The 13757-nt window shown below is 57.3% G+C and overlaps 4 protein-coding genes across 4 annotated transcripts; 3 read left to right on the forward strand and 1 right to left on the reverse strand.

Moving 5' to 3' along the window:
- Nucleotides 1-1300: 1300 nt before the first annotated feature.
- CH63R_06016 (Tyrosine-protein phosphatase non-receptor type 6) lies at nucleotides 1301-3215 on the forward strand (the record flags this gene model as incomplete). Its single annotated transcript, XM_018300991.1, has 3 exons — nucleotides 1301-1849; nucleotides 1932-2566; nucleotides 2621-3215. 3 exons carry the CDS (start codon nucleotides 1301-1303, stop codon nucleotides 3213-3215), a joined length of 1779 nt encoding a protein of 592 aa, XP_018158841.1.
- Nucleotides 3216-4186: 971 nt separating this feature from the next.
- Nucleotides 4187-6130, reverse strand: CH63R_06017 (Lysophospholipase; the record flags this gene model as incomplete). Its single annotated transcript, XM_018300992.1, has 1 exon — nucleotides 4187-6130. One exon carries the CDS (start codon nucleotides 6128-6130, stop codon nucleotides 4187-4189), a length of 1944 nt encoding a protein of 647 aa, XP_018158842.1.
- Nucleotides 6131-7824: 1694 nt separating this feature from the next.
- CH63R_06018 (uncharacterized protein) lies at nucleotides 7825-8205 on the forward strand (the record flags this gene model as incomplete). Its single annotated transcript, XM_018300993.1, has 1 exon — nucleotides 7825-8205. One exon carries the CDS (start codon nucleotides 7825-7827, stop codon nucleotides 8203-8205), a length of 381 nt encoding a protein of 126 aa, XP_018158843.1.
- A 1517-nt stretch (nucleotides 8206-9722) lies between these two features.
- On the forward strand, nucleotides 9723-13337 carry CH63R_06019 (uncharacterized protein; the record flags this gene model as incomplete). Its single annotated transcript, XM_018300994.1, has 2 exons — nucleotides 9723-12745; nucleotides 12803-13337. 2 exons carry the CDS (start codon nucleotides 9723-9725, stop codon nucleotides 13335-13337), a joined length of 3558 nt encoding a protein of 1185 aa, XP_018158844.1.
- Nucleotides 13338-13757: the final 420 nt, after the last annotated feature.

A 13757-nucleotide genomic window follows, 5' to 3' on the forward strand; every position in this document is an offset into this window, starting at 1 on the left:
TCACAACCCTCGCCCAGGTCCCTCACCTCGCTCACCTCACTCAGCAACAAAGCCCAAGCATCCGACCCGAACCCAAAAATCCATAACCTTCACGATCCCTGCCGCTGGGTCCTCACCTCTTTTTCAACTCGGAGCCAACCAGTCACTTTTTATTGCATCTCTCCGGGCCTTACCCCATAGCCTGAGATCGGAGAAAGAGACACGCAGACAAACACCAACACACACACAAAGAGTGAGATAGAGAGAGAGAGAATTAGAATTTCGATTACACCGTCCAGCAAATGTCATCGTCCAAACTGTCCCTATTTCCTACCTGTCCGTCTCTATACTTCTATCCTCAACTGAGACCACACACGCACACACATATACACCATCGTCGTCCACCTCTCCGTTCCTCCTCCCGTTCACCTCAGCGTGACACCCCGGCCCGACCTGGCCTGAACTGTACCTTGCCAGAAGTACCTCCCACACAGGCGCATACACCCCACTGACGCCATACACACAGCTTCTGAGGGGTACATACCGGTACCACCAGGAGCCCATCACCTACCATCACCTCCCGCTGACCTTATTCACCCACCACCAACTGCACCCAAGGTACTTGCTGAATTCAGGTACCCACGTACCGTACCGGGGCCCTGGCCTGTGCCTTTGCGTTTTCTTCCCTCTTTCCCTCTCCGGTGCTCGGTGCACGTACCCTTAAATCTTGACCGACCGACCTTATTTTTTATTCGTGCTCCTTCGGCCTCGGCCCTCATCCTCCCACCTTCACACACCTCGAATTGAGACGGTCCTCCACCGAAAATCAAACACGTCGTCTTTGTCCTTCTCTTTCATATTGTTTCTCCATTCCCCGCCGTCTCTGTGGTGTTTCTGCCCGTCTTCCGGGTCTCAATTGCTGCTCCTTCGCCCTCGGCGCATTCTGGTTTTGGCTGCTCCCCGCCTCCCAGGACCCATTTCTTTTACCCCTCACTTTTCTCTGTTCGCTCACTCGCGTCGGTGAATCTCGGTGGGGCTCTCCTCACACAATCTGCTCCAACTTCAAAGAAAACGCGCGACAGCCACGCGGAGCAAAAGTAAAGAGAGAAAAAGGGAGGGAGAGAGAGAGAGAGAGAGGGAAAGAGGCAGAGACAGACAGAATTAGAGAAAGGCACCGGGGGTTTTTGCTCGCCACAGCTCTTCTTCTTCTTTTTCTATTCCTTACCTACCCACCACACACGCACACACACAACGCACACCGAGGATGGGTCGAGGGTAGTTGCTGCTGTGACAAAGGGATTCAAACAACACATTTGCAACCATGCATCCGGCTCCGAGTCTGTTGGAGGCGCCTCCGAAAAATGGCAGCGAGGAATCCGGCAACAGACCTCAAACCGGCTCACCTTCATTGTCGCATCATGAGCTGCCTCAGTCTCAACACTCGCCCATCCAACAACAGGTGCAGCCGTCGCTCCAACAGCAACCTCAGCAGCAGCAACAAGAACAACAACAACATCAGCAGCAGCAGATCACACCTCAGCAACGCCAGTCTTCACAGCAACCTCCTCCTACCCCCGGCCAGTCGGCTTCTCCTCCCCTGAGGAAGGACACCAACTCGTCCATCTCAACCCAGGCTACTGCGGCCTCCGCAGTCACCAATATGTCCGCGGACACAAGCAACACATCGTACAGTGCCGACACCTCTCCTAACTTAACATCCATATTCCATGTCAAGGATGGCTCCGACGTCTCTAACCGGGTCCGCGCGAGCAGGAGGCGAACCGGTCCTTTGTCCCAACAGCAGAGAGAGAAAGCCGCCCTCATAAGAAAGCTCGGCGCTTGCAATGACTGTCGGCGTAGGAGAGTTGCAGTATGTCCCCCCGGCCTTCGTCGCAATGCTCAATGCCGTGACAAAAGTGCCCACCCCTGCTGACTGTTCTGCTCTCATCAAGTGTCACCCCAGCCATCACAATATGACCTGGGAGGACGCCGTCAGAAAATATCATAGGTCTCATAGTCCGACGATCCAGGATATCGCCCCCTCCATGTCTGCCCAGCGCCCACTCAGTCCTGCTCCTGTCATGAACAACGTAAAGTCAATGTACGCCCAGGACCCCCAGGAAATGGACATAGACTCCCCAACACCCCCAGGACAGCACCGATTGAGCGAATCCCGCATTCGCACGCCGCTCCCGACCGGTCCCAGGCTCGACAAGCCACCAATGTTACCCGGCATCGAGAGTCTCAAGTCGGACCTGCAGACCAACGTTTCGAGGATACTATCTACACCCAGCCGCAGCCGCTACTCCAGTGCACAGGTTCTACTGCTGTACTGGCAAGATGACCCTGATGTTAGTGTCGGGAATTCCGTCAAGGAACTGGGGGAAGTCTTTGACCAGTATTACCGGTATACGTTTTCCATCACCACGATCCCGCCTGCTTCGGAGGCTTGCAAAAGCCCCTGGAGATGGCTTTCGCGTAAGATCACCGATTTTGTCGAGGACCGTGACCAACGGGACGTCTTGAAGATTGTCTACTACAACGGTCACTCCTATCTGGACGGGAACCGGGAGATGGTACTCGCCAGGTGAGTTGCTTGCCGCGGCAGTGTTTGGTGCCCGGAGAACTGACATCCTACCAGCTCCAAGGACAAGGACAAGGCCGAGACGATTCGATGGAGTGGTATCCAGCAAGTATTCGAGGAAGCGTGTTCGGACACGCTAATCATCATGGACGCGGCCTTTTTTCCGTCTTCCAAGATGCACCGCCAACAGGGCGTTTTGGAACTAGTGGCTGCGGCCGTATCGGAGGAGCACTTCGACGCCCTGGATCGCTGCACCTTCACCAAGGTTCTCACCGAACACCTTAAGACGCGCGCCTCGCAACGCTTCACAAGCCCCTTCTCGGCTGCGGAGCTTCACTCGAAGCTGCTCTCCAACTACCCGTCTCTCGTGCAGGACAAGAACCCTGAAAAGGAAACCATCACGAGCTTTCCCTCGCCGCTGCATATGCAGGTATCCGGAAACGCTCGGCTGCCTTCAATCCTCCTCGCCCCGCTCAATATCGGCCCCTTGAGGACGAGCTTGCCGTTCGGTACAGAGGGCCAGCAGCTCGTGCTGTCTTTCCGCATAGGCGACGAGCCCATCGACATCGACAACTGGACCGAGTGGCTCAGGATGATGCCTGAGGGGGTCAAGGATGTGAGGGTTGACGGCCCTTTCCGGCCGTCCAGGTAGCCTGTCGTCAGCTCTGGACCGCCAATAGAAGAGGCTCCTTCTGGCAGCTCGAAACAGCCGTCAAGAATAGCCCGGCGGCACATTAGCGCCACTCTTATACGTTTTTCAAACTCTCTTGGGCTCTTCGGACGGGAACATAGTCCGACAAAGAGCACCGCCAGGCACAGCGAGGAAATAAAACACGACGGGTAACGAGTACCCCGCCATCGAGATTGCATCCGATGCTGCATTACATGTATGCACTCGCTCACCTCTGGCGCCGTTTAAGTTTTCCCAGTCTCCTCGCCTCCGTTATCGACCCCAATCCTCCCACCAGTCCCCTATCGGACTGGCTTTTTAAGTGTTTATGACTTATTTTCACGACATATTTTGCATCATTCATCCCTCCCTCCAGTCAGATTCGGGGGAGGGCGAAGGTCGGGGAGTCGGAGAGTCAATCACCAATTCATACATACACCACCACTCAACAGACACTTGAACCAAGTGTTGTTTTTGGAATCGGGTTTGAGACGTCGAGGAAGTCTTACACCACCACCAAGGAGTGCTTTTGTTTCCGGTGCGGAAATCATGGAAAGGGAAGCAGACAACTGAGCCCGGATGGGAAAGCATGCATTGCAGGCGGCAGATCCAAAGCGCACGTCGTTTGTCCAATTTGCTGATTTTTTTGTTAAAGAACTTTGCATTAGTTGATATCCCAAACTCGCTTTTCTGCCGACGAATTAAGCCTCAGGAAGCTGGAAACCTTTTTGTTATGACAATCCGTGGTCCAAATCCCAAACGGACGTTTCACTCCAGTATGCTGATTTACTGCTCTCAGGGGGGCGACGATGTAACGACGCACATAACTGAATATAAAGAATAAAAGGGGAAGAGGATGAAGGGGAAGGGTCCTCGGGCCATGCTTGTGGTATACAGAAACGGCCGTTAAAAACTGCGCACAGTAACAAAAGTCCAAATTCTTCTCGCCACACTCAGATGACGAGCATCACGACTGCCGCGACGCTCACGACGCCCGCCGCCAGACTGGCGCCCGCTCTCGCAGCGGGGCTATTGACCTCGATGTTACCGATGGAGAAATCGGGGTTGTACTCAACGTCGCGGGTATCAAGTGTGCCGTTCCAGCAGTAGCGCTGGAAGCAGGCTGTGCAGGCCTCGGGGACCGTCTCGCGGGCGCGGTCCATGCTGCGCGAGAGCACGGCGCAGGCAACGCAGACGGGCCATTGGGCGTCGAGGGTGGAGTTGCCCTGGGTTGCTGAGTCGTAGCCGTTCTGGATGATGGCATCGCGTTGGGGCAGCTCGTAGCTGGGGACAAAAGTAGAGACGTTGGAGTGGGCGACGTAGGGCGCATTGGGGATGTAGACGACGAGTGGCGGCACGCGCTGTGCGCCACGGAGGGTGAAATTGGAGGCGTCGCAGCCGAAGAAGGTCGGGCGGCGGTTGAGGCCGAGGTTGATGAAGGTGTTTGCGTCGGGCACGGGGGGAAAAAGGGTGCCGTTGGCAATGGGCTCGGCGACGCGGTCGTAGGTGGCGCGCAGGGCGGTGCCGTTGGGCCAGTTGAAGTTGGTATCGGCCGAGGAGTCGACAGCGAAGATGACGTCGACGGCGCGGTTGGGCTGGATCAGGGGGTGGAGGGGGATGTTCTGGAGATCCTCGCCGCCGTCGACGAGCGAGAGCTGGGTCTGGTTGGCGTTGAGGTTGGTGCGCGGGTTCCAGCCGAAAAAGGGATTCGGCACGTACTGGGCGATGTCGTTATTGTCTTGGTCGAGGATGTTGAGAATGCTCGTGAGGGCACTCTGGATGAAATCGGGGAGGCCGGCGGACGAGATGTTCTGGAGCATGAACTGGTTGAAGAGAGTCGACGAGGTGCCCATGACGAAACCGGCCTGGTCGAAGCCGCGGACGCAAGAGCCATTGTCGGGGACACGGCCCGCGGAGAAGTTAGAGGCGAGGTAGCGAAGCGGCGCGAAGCCAAAGGCCGTGTTGTCCCAAGTACCGAGCTCGAAGGGGTTGAACTCGTAGACAGTGGCATTGAGCGAGATGATGCGCTCGCCGGGGGCACGACCGTCGGCGATGAGGATGGGGAACGGCTGCTCGCCGGACTGGAAGTCGGGAGAGTCGGCGATGGAAGAGAAGGTGTAGGCCGGGCCGCCGTCGGTGGCGTTGACGAGCTGGTACGAGAGGGCGCGGCCCCAGTAGTCGGTGATGGAGACCTCGAATCCCTCGTCCTTGGCGCTGACCTGGCGCGCGACGTCTCTCCAGTACTCGGCCGTGTTGAGGATGGAGAGGCCAGACTCGCGGGGGCCAGAAAAGATGGAGCGATCAAACTTCCAAACGGAGGACCCCTGCGAGCCGCGCTGCAGGTCGGTGACGGTTGAGAAGTTGTTGGTGAAGATGGAGCCGACGAGCCAGCCACCGCCCGAGAGGCCGGCGAGGTAGGTGGCGGACTGGAGGAGGCCGCCGATGCCGCCGGCCGAGGTCGAGTTGGGCGTGCGGCTGTCAGCAGCGGCCAGGAACCCGGCGCCGTTCATGAGCGCACGGTAACCGCCTCCGGACACGGCAATGGCAATGTTGGGCAGTCGGGACGACGAGGAGCTGGCGCGGTCGATGTAGGCACCGGCATCGAAGTTGGGAATGTTGGCGCGGGTGAGGAAGTCGCGCATGTGCTCGACGGTGGCGTTGCGGCGGCGGGGGAGCCATGCCGTCTCGTTGGGCGACAGGGCGGAAGCGGACCGGATAGTGGGACGGGCGGCCGGACAGTCGACGATAGACGGGGCGTAGCCTCCCGAGGGGGAGTCCGGGAGGGCGCGGGGGTCAAGGGCCTCCATGAAAAGACCGGCCGCCATTGGCTTGATGGGATCGACCGCCCACACCGGAACTGCCACGGCGGCCACTGCCAGCAGAGATGAGAGTATCATTGTGTATGTGTGTGTGTCAAGTCCTTCTTTGGGGGAGAGGGGGGGGAGGGGGGGGCTTTCAAGCACGACAAGGGAACAGTCGGGGGTCGTGCCTTTCGAGGATATGAGAATAGGAATGAATGCAATGGGAGAGGGGTTATCTATGGGTTGACTTGGGCGTTGAAAGAAGATATAAGCGCAACAACCCAGGGCCTAGGCGGAGAGAAAGAAAGATCGGATGTGACGGGAGAGAAGGTGGCGGAGGATGTCACTAGTAATAACGGAACCTAACGACCATTGACCCCTGTGGGCATCGTCCAGCGGCTGTGCGGTATGGTGCGGTATGGTGCAGTGCTGTACGACAACCCGATTGGGATGGAGAGGCTTCGTCGACTTTCTTCACGGACCCGTCGCGCTAAAGAAGGGTTTTACACTGGTATCGACCGGTATGACGTCGAACCAGGGGGGGGTTTCTGAAAGTGAGTGATTGAGTGTGCGTGTGTGTGTGTGTGGCCGAGCGAGCGCGGTCCCCTTCCTGTCGAGGATGCTGTGGTCTTTGCTCTCCTGAGAGTCCCTCACTGGCCAATGCTTGTCAGTGCAAGTCGATCGAAGTGGCTCCTGTGTGGTGTCTTGTTGTCCAGTGGGTATGGGATGGGTATGAGGTGTCAATTGAGTGAGAGCCAAGATGGGATGAAATGGGGTCGATCTCGAGTGATGAGGTGCTTTGGTTGTTTTTGCGTGAGCGAAGAAGTTTCAAAGTCTGGGAGATGAGTGCATGCTGGATGTTCGATCTCAGGAGATAGATATCACAAGCGAGCGAGAGAGAGAAAAGCACAGTGAGGACGATAAAAGCGTTCTCGAATGCAGGGCGTCAGCGGAGAATTGTAACAGTGGAGCCGCAAGGCGATCTCTGATCTCTGATCTGACGGCCGAGTTTCAAATGCAGGCTGGCGAACGGGAGGGAGACAAATGAGAGAGATGACGGCTCGTAAAGGATACGCTGGGCGTCTCTCGTTTTCTGGGCAGCTGAAGGCGGTACGCGGAAATTATGGCCTCGGAGCGAATTAGAAGATCCGGAAGACCCGGCTTGGCTACTGATGATGCGAGGTCAGGATCCTGAGGGGTCTTGGTAGGTAATCTTGCGCCCGGGACGGCGGCGGCCTCTTTGCTCGAGGGAGGGGCGGTCAGGAAGCTACGTGGAGTCGTCGGAATACGCGCGTTCCGAAGACTGAGATACGCAGCCCAGGCGGTCCATCTCAAGGTCGCACAGGTACACAATGTGAAGAGCCAGTCCTGAAGACGAAGACGAGAGAAGATTTGGACGGTTGGTTGATGGTTGATGCAAGGAGATCAGCAACAAGAGCCCTGTGTGAAACTGGCGCCAGAGGAGCAAATGGAGAGCGAGAGACTGAGACTGAGACTGAGAAAAGGTAAGATGGAGCGAGAGAGGCCCGGGGCACGATGAGGTCAAGCGCCCACTGGCAACTCCTCAGAGCGAAGAGAGCCTGGAGGCGGGTGGGTGGGTGCCACGGTCTCGGTTGTGGCGTTTTGTGAGACTGCAAGACGGGATCTTGGTGTGGCATTCTCTGCGCTTTCTGAGTGTCTGTGCATGCGTGTGCCTGGTTAATCAAGAGGCGTTCAATGGTTTCCCCTGCCATTGCCTGTCTCGACAAAGTGTGACACGTTGCTGGCCGTGCTGACCGCAGTCCCTCGACATGGTCGATCGTGTTATGGTGTACAACAAGGTATCCTCTGCCCTCTTTCGCCTCAATTCCCATGAAGCTGTGGCCGAACGAATCGTTCGTCGGCTCCATACTGATGGGGCGAGGCGCACGTCGACACCGGCAGAGCCAAGGAGTAGTGCCTGGGACCGATCGGCGGCAGCGGAACTTTCGGAGGCTAATGGCTGGTACGGTCAGCCGTGTGGCGTGTCGGTGTTGCTGTGTCTGCGCCATCCTCGACATATCTTGATGGCTGAATGCGCTACTGCGGCAATGACTACTGCTGCTGCTGTTGCTGGTCCTCCTCCCCCTCCTCCTCCTCCTCCTCCAGGCCGACATGGCATTGCTTCCCCGCCGCTAGCACGCACAGAATGATGCCCGTGTATCTCGGTCCCAGCAAAAAACTCCTTCGGGAAGAACGGAAAACCGTACGCGTATCGACTCTCTCGCCCGGTACCTCGCAAAGGTCACAGACCGGCAGTCCAAATATGAATAGACGCATCTGTGCTGAAGTGGTGGCACTAGTCAAGCCTTCGCATGGCATCTAGGGGACCCAATGACGGGTCGATCCCGAACCAGCCGTTATTATCGGAGTTTTGCGGTGGATGCAGGCCATGCCGTCAGACTGTCCGTAGCACAGCAATTGGCTGCCTGCATCCGTACGAATAGGTAGGCGCTGCAGCTGGTACTGCGAGTGGTGGTAGTGGTGGTGGTGGCCTGCGTCTGGGGTGTGCCTTGTTGGTAGGGATAAGGAGTCCTTGGAATAGAGTAGCTTGCAGATTGAGTGCGGGGAGATGCCCTGCGTCGAGTGAGATCTCTCGGGGGGCCTAGGCAATGACAATGCCGTCGGTGGCAGTGTGAGAGTTTAAGCGTTTCAGTGAGGCCCAGAAGGAACCGGAGACGTCGGCCGAGAGCTCTGCGCGACGTCATTAGGCCGCCGAGCCCCGGTGATGATAACATCGCCGACGTGATCGATGACAATCCATTTTCTTCCTCTTCTTTGCATCTTTTTCTGCAGGCCACCAGTGTCTATTCATGCCAGCTCGTTCAGGGTATGTTTGCGTCTTCAGTCTTCTCAGTCCGCGGCGCAGGAGTTAATGTAACCAGGCTGGACGAGGCTAGATGCCAGGACATAGTGGCTGATTGCTTGCCTCAACGTGTCGACCGTTTTACGTACACTTTCAGGGCCAATGAATCATCGACGAGGGCGAGCCTGAGAATCGTTCCGCAGTGGCTTCCAGCGATGTCTTGTCCTTGTACTGAGTCCGAGACAGCCATCATTATCTACCTAAGATAGCTAGGAGTCCCGGTGCCGGGAGGGTTAGCTTTACTAAGAACCCAGGGCTATCAAACGCTTGTTGATCAACATTGCCGCCGCAGATGTTATGTTATTCATTGGCTGCGGTCGTGACACCGGCGCCATCATCAATCGACCTATCGGACGACTGAAATGACGTCGTGTTTTGATTGTGTTCGCATGTGTGTTTGGACAGCTTTGACCTGCTGACAGTTGCTGGGTGCTGTAAGTACCGAGCAAAGGGAATCCGGAGGGCCGATAGACCCACTACGCCAGCTGTTGACAGCACACCTGACAACCAAGGCGCGAACAGGGGCTACAGCGTCCCGAAAGTGGATCCCAAGAAACGGACACAAGCGTTGACCTGGCAACCGCAATTACGCGAAGCTCCATATCAACAAAACCCTCCGCCCACTCTTTCCCTGACCCTTCGAGCTCCCAACCCATCATCCACAGCATCATGTAAAATAACCAACAACATAACCAATCGACAATCGACAACCGTACTGTACTGACAAACAGCAAATCCCTACGAAACCCCCCTTTTGCACCATCTTTTTGTTTTCAGCTCTACCCCCGACCTTCACACACAAAGATGGAGCCCCAATCGCCCCCTAAGCGCATCACGCGTTCCAGAGCTGCAAAAGTTGGCGACACCACCACGACGAGTACCAAAACCACAAGGATCGTCACTGCTGCAGCCAAAGCCAAGGCTACTGCCACTACCACTTCTACTGCTCCTCCGCGGTCCACCTCGACCAAGCGAAAGACCCGAGCCGACGATGTCGAGGAGGAAGAGCACGACCAACAATCACAACAATCAGAGCCTGCACCTCGTGCCACCAGACCCACGAGGGGCCGCCCGAGGAAGATCACAGAAGATATTGCAGAGCCAGTCGCATCTTCGTCGTCGTCTTTGTCGAGCGTCGCCCCCGGCAGGGCGACGCGTGCACGAGCTGCTGCTCGCAAGGTTTCCACCACGGAGCCTGCCGCCCCCAAGGAAGAGCCTGTGAAGCCCACTCGCGGCCGGCCCAGAAAGGCGGCAACTGAAGACGTTCCCGCCAAGGATGCGGAACCGGTGAAGAGGACCGCGCGTACTCGCGCAGCACCAGTCACAACATCAAAGCCCGCCGTCAAGAAGACGGTAACATTCCAAGAACCCGAAAAGGAAAACATCGCTCCTGACGCAAGCAAGAAGACGACCGACAAGTCCGCAACTGCCACCGGCCTGCGAGCCAGACCTGTGCGAAAGCCCCCCGTACCCAAGGCTCCCAGGTCTATCAAGGTCGCCGCTGCCGCTGCCGCTGCCGCATCGACCTCGAAGCCCGAGAAGACTCCCCTGAGCCCTAAGAAGGTCACACAGGTGCCCATGCCTCGCGATTGCTCCGAGGACGAGCTGGCCGGGCCCGATACCCCCCCGAGACCCATGATGAAGAGTCCTACGAAGCCTCCTGCCAGCGCTCTCGCATCTTCCCACAAGCTTAACCTGTTGCCCGTCGAAAAGTCAACCGACACGGAGGAGCATGCTGACGACGACGAGAACGGCGCCAAGTCAGAGACACAAGAGGACAAAACCACGCATGCTCTGGCCTCGCCTGCCAAGAGGCTGCCTGCTTCGCCCTACAGAGATTCGATGAAGTCCCCAGCCAAGCGCGCTGAAGGAGTCTCGCTGTTGAAGCCCGGCTGTGCTGTGAACTCTAGTGGCGAAGGCGTTTCCGCCTCGCCCCTGAAGGCCTCTCTCCTTCAGTCTCCCGCCAAGCGCCCCCAGTCTGCCATGAAGCCCTTTTCTTTGATGCCGACCAATGAGGGAGAGAAGAAGGTCTCCAACTTCAAGGCGTCGCTGCTCCAATCACCCGCAAAGCGCCCCCTGTCTCCGATCAAGGGCATGAAGCCCTTGGAGACGTCGGAGCAAATCCACTCCCCGGCCACAAAGCCTCTGCTTTTGTCGACACCGACGGCTCTGCGCCCAGTCAAGCGATCTTCCGAGAAGCTCATGGCCGAGGAGTCGAACGCCCAGGATGACGAGGAAGATGATGAGTTGGACGAGGTCGCAGAGGCCATGCTCAATGAATCCATCCACTTGGAAGAGCCCATGCAATTCCCTGGCCGTCTTTCGGCCGTTCTCCCCAGACACGCCGATCCTGCCCTGAAAAAGAATATGCCCGTTTTCGAGGCGGCCAAGCAGCAGGCGGAGCAGGTCGAACAGGCTGCCGAGTCTGATGTGTTCACTGATGCCACGACTGAGGATGTGCAGGGACTCGACGCAGAGCTTATGGTGCTTGATGACGAGCCGGAGTTCCAGCCGCAATCCGAACAATCCGTCCAGGCCCCTCAGCTTAGCCTCGACGCGCCTAGCGGTCTCTTTGGCCTCCGTCAGAAGGATATGGACCCCTATCACAGCATCGACTCCGATTCAGACGATGAGCTTGCCAACAGTCCCCGCGTCTCGGCAGCTCACAAACTGGTCCCCGCCACCCCGACTCCTGCCAACTCCCGCCGAAGCCTTGCCCAGCCAAGACACTCCAGCATCGGCTTCACCCCTCTTGCGCAGCAGCTCGACGCTTGGTCTGCTGCCAGCCCCTCCAAGACACCCAGGCGACCCGTCACCCCGGGACGCTCGTTGGCTCAGGCACCTGAGACATTGAGTCTGGCTGCTGGAACCCCTCACCTTGAGGAATCTCCGCTCCGAAGCACCTACTTCGAGGATGAGATGACCGTGCGAGCAGACATGGACGCGCAAGACGAAATCGAGGCTGCCATCGATGCTGAGATTGCCGCCGCCGCGGACGCCGAGGATCCCGAATTTGATGATCTCATGGTCACCGACGAAGATATGGCTCTGGCCGCTGAGGCTAACGAGATGTCCTTGATGGAGCCCGAGGAGCTGGACGAGATCGTCAACACTTCCAACAGCTTTGACGACACTATATCTGAGGCCAGCCAAGAGTACGGCGACGAAAATGAGATGCCCGTCGACCCTGCCTTGTCCATTGGCGACGCTTCGGTCCCGCCCACCACGCCCAACCGTGTTCTGGCGCGCGAGTTCCACACCGTCACCAAAGTTCCTCTTAAGGGCGCGGACGACTCAACCCCGCGCCCCAAGAAGAAGCGCGCGGCAAGCATTTCTCGACTCCCAGTCAGCCGCCCAAGCCTTAACAGAAGCGCCACAGTCATCTCCTATTCGCCTAGCAGGAACCAGCAGGCCGATGAAGACGAAGCTCAGAAGCACGAAACGGAGAATGACGAGAACGAAGAGAACGAGCCCAAGTCAATGCCCGTCACGCCTGCCAAGTCGGATGTCTGTTCGGCTTTGGGAACACCAGCTCGCACTCCCCGCAGAGACCTCAACCCCGGTCTTCTCCGCGGTGCCGTCGTGTTTGTCGATGTTCACACCACCGAGGGTGCGGACGCCAGTGGTATTTTTGTCGAACTCCTCACTCAGATGGGAGCTCGTTGCGTCAAGACCTGGACATGGAACCCCAGTGCCACCGGCAACTCGGATGCCTCCAAGATTGGCATTACCCATGTTGTTTACAAGGATGGCGGCAAGCGCACGATGGAGAAGGTTAGAGAGTCGAACGGCGTGGTACAGTGCGTCGGTGTGAGCTGGGTTCTCGAGTAAGTGTTTCCTCTTCTACGCCTTGCTGGCTGAGTCTGTACTGACAAGGTCCACAGCTGTGAACGCGAGAACGAATGGCTTGATGAGGCACCGTACTACATCGACACGTCGTTGGTTCCTCGAGGAGGCGCGCGCCGCCGCAAGAGCATGGAGCCCAAGGCTCTGTCTAACCAGAACGGCATGCTCGTTCCCACTCCCGTCAAGGCCGGTCGTGACGCCAAGACGGCGCCCAACACGCCCATGAACCGACGTGACAGCACTGTTTGGATGCACACCCCCTCGGACGAGGCCGACGATGATGATGACTGGCAGGGCCTGATCTCCCCTGTCCCCGTCACGCCTGCGCCCGAGGCACTTGCTCGCTATGCGGCCGAGACGCCTTCGACGCCGACCGACTACGACTCGTCTCCGACCAAGACACTGCTGATGCAGACTTGTCCGCCCAAGCAGAACACTTTTGCCCAGATGGGCGACGGTATCCTCAACAGGGACAAGGACGAGAGCGTCATGCAGCGGTTAATGGCGGCTCGTAGAAAGAGCCTGCAGTTTGCGCCCAAGATTGGTAGCCCGTTGGCCAAGGCCTGGAAATAAATGGTATATTTTGGTTGTTGTATTTTACCCCGGCTCTTGGTTGAGCAGCACGGTACACTGTTCTTTTGATGGCGTTTGTACGGGAATGGATACAAGTTCAGAGGCTGGACGGCGTTACGGTTATTAGATTGGTTTGTACATCACCCAGAATGCGATGGCAACGTCGCTTGTCGTAACAAGGAAGCTTGCTTGTAAATGTTCTTACCACTGTTGTTCCCATGTCAAGTCGTCTCGTCTTGTCTCAATGATTTCTGAAGCTCTCTAGACCCTTGCTCATATCTGGCAAGGTGACGCATGTTGCCGCGCGTTCTTTTGATTGGATCAACCAACTCCAGCGCAGGCTTGACTCGGGGGGCGCGCTGATTGATAAGAGGACCTGAGCGACACACACATTGAGATCAGACATCTCGTACTTGACAC

The sequence above is a fragment of the Colletotrichum higginsianum genome, chromosome 4 (genome assembly GCF_001672515.1).
Source record: "Colletotrichum higginsianum IMI 349063 chromosome 4, whole genome shotgun sequence".
Taxonomy (NCBI): domain Eukaryota; kingdom Fungi; phylum Ascomycota; class Sordariomycetes; order Glomerellales; family Glomerellaceae; genus Colletotrichum; species Colletotrichum higginsianum.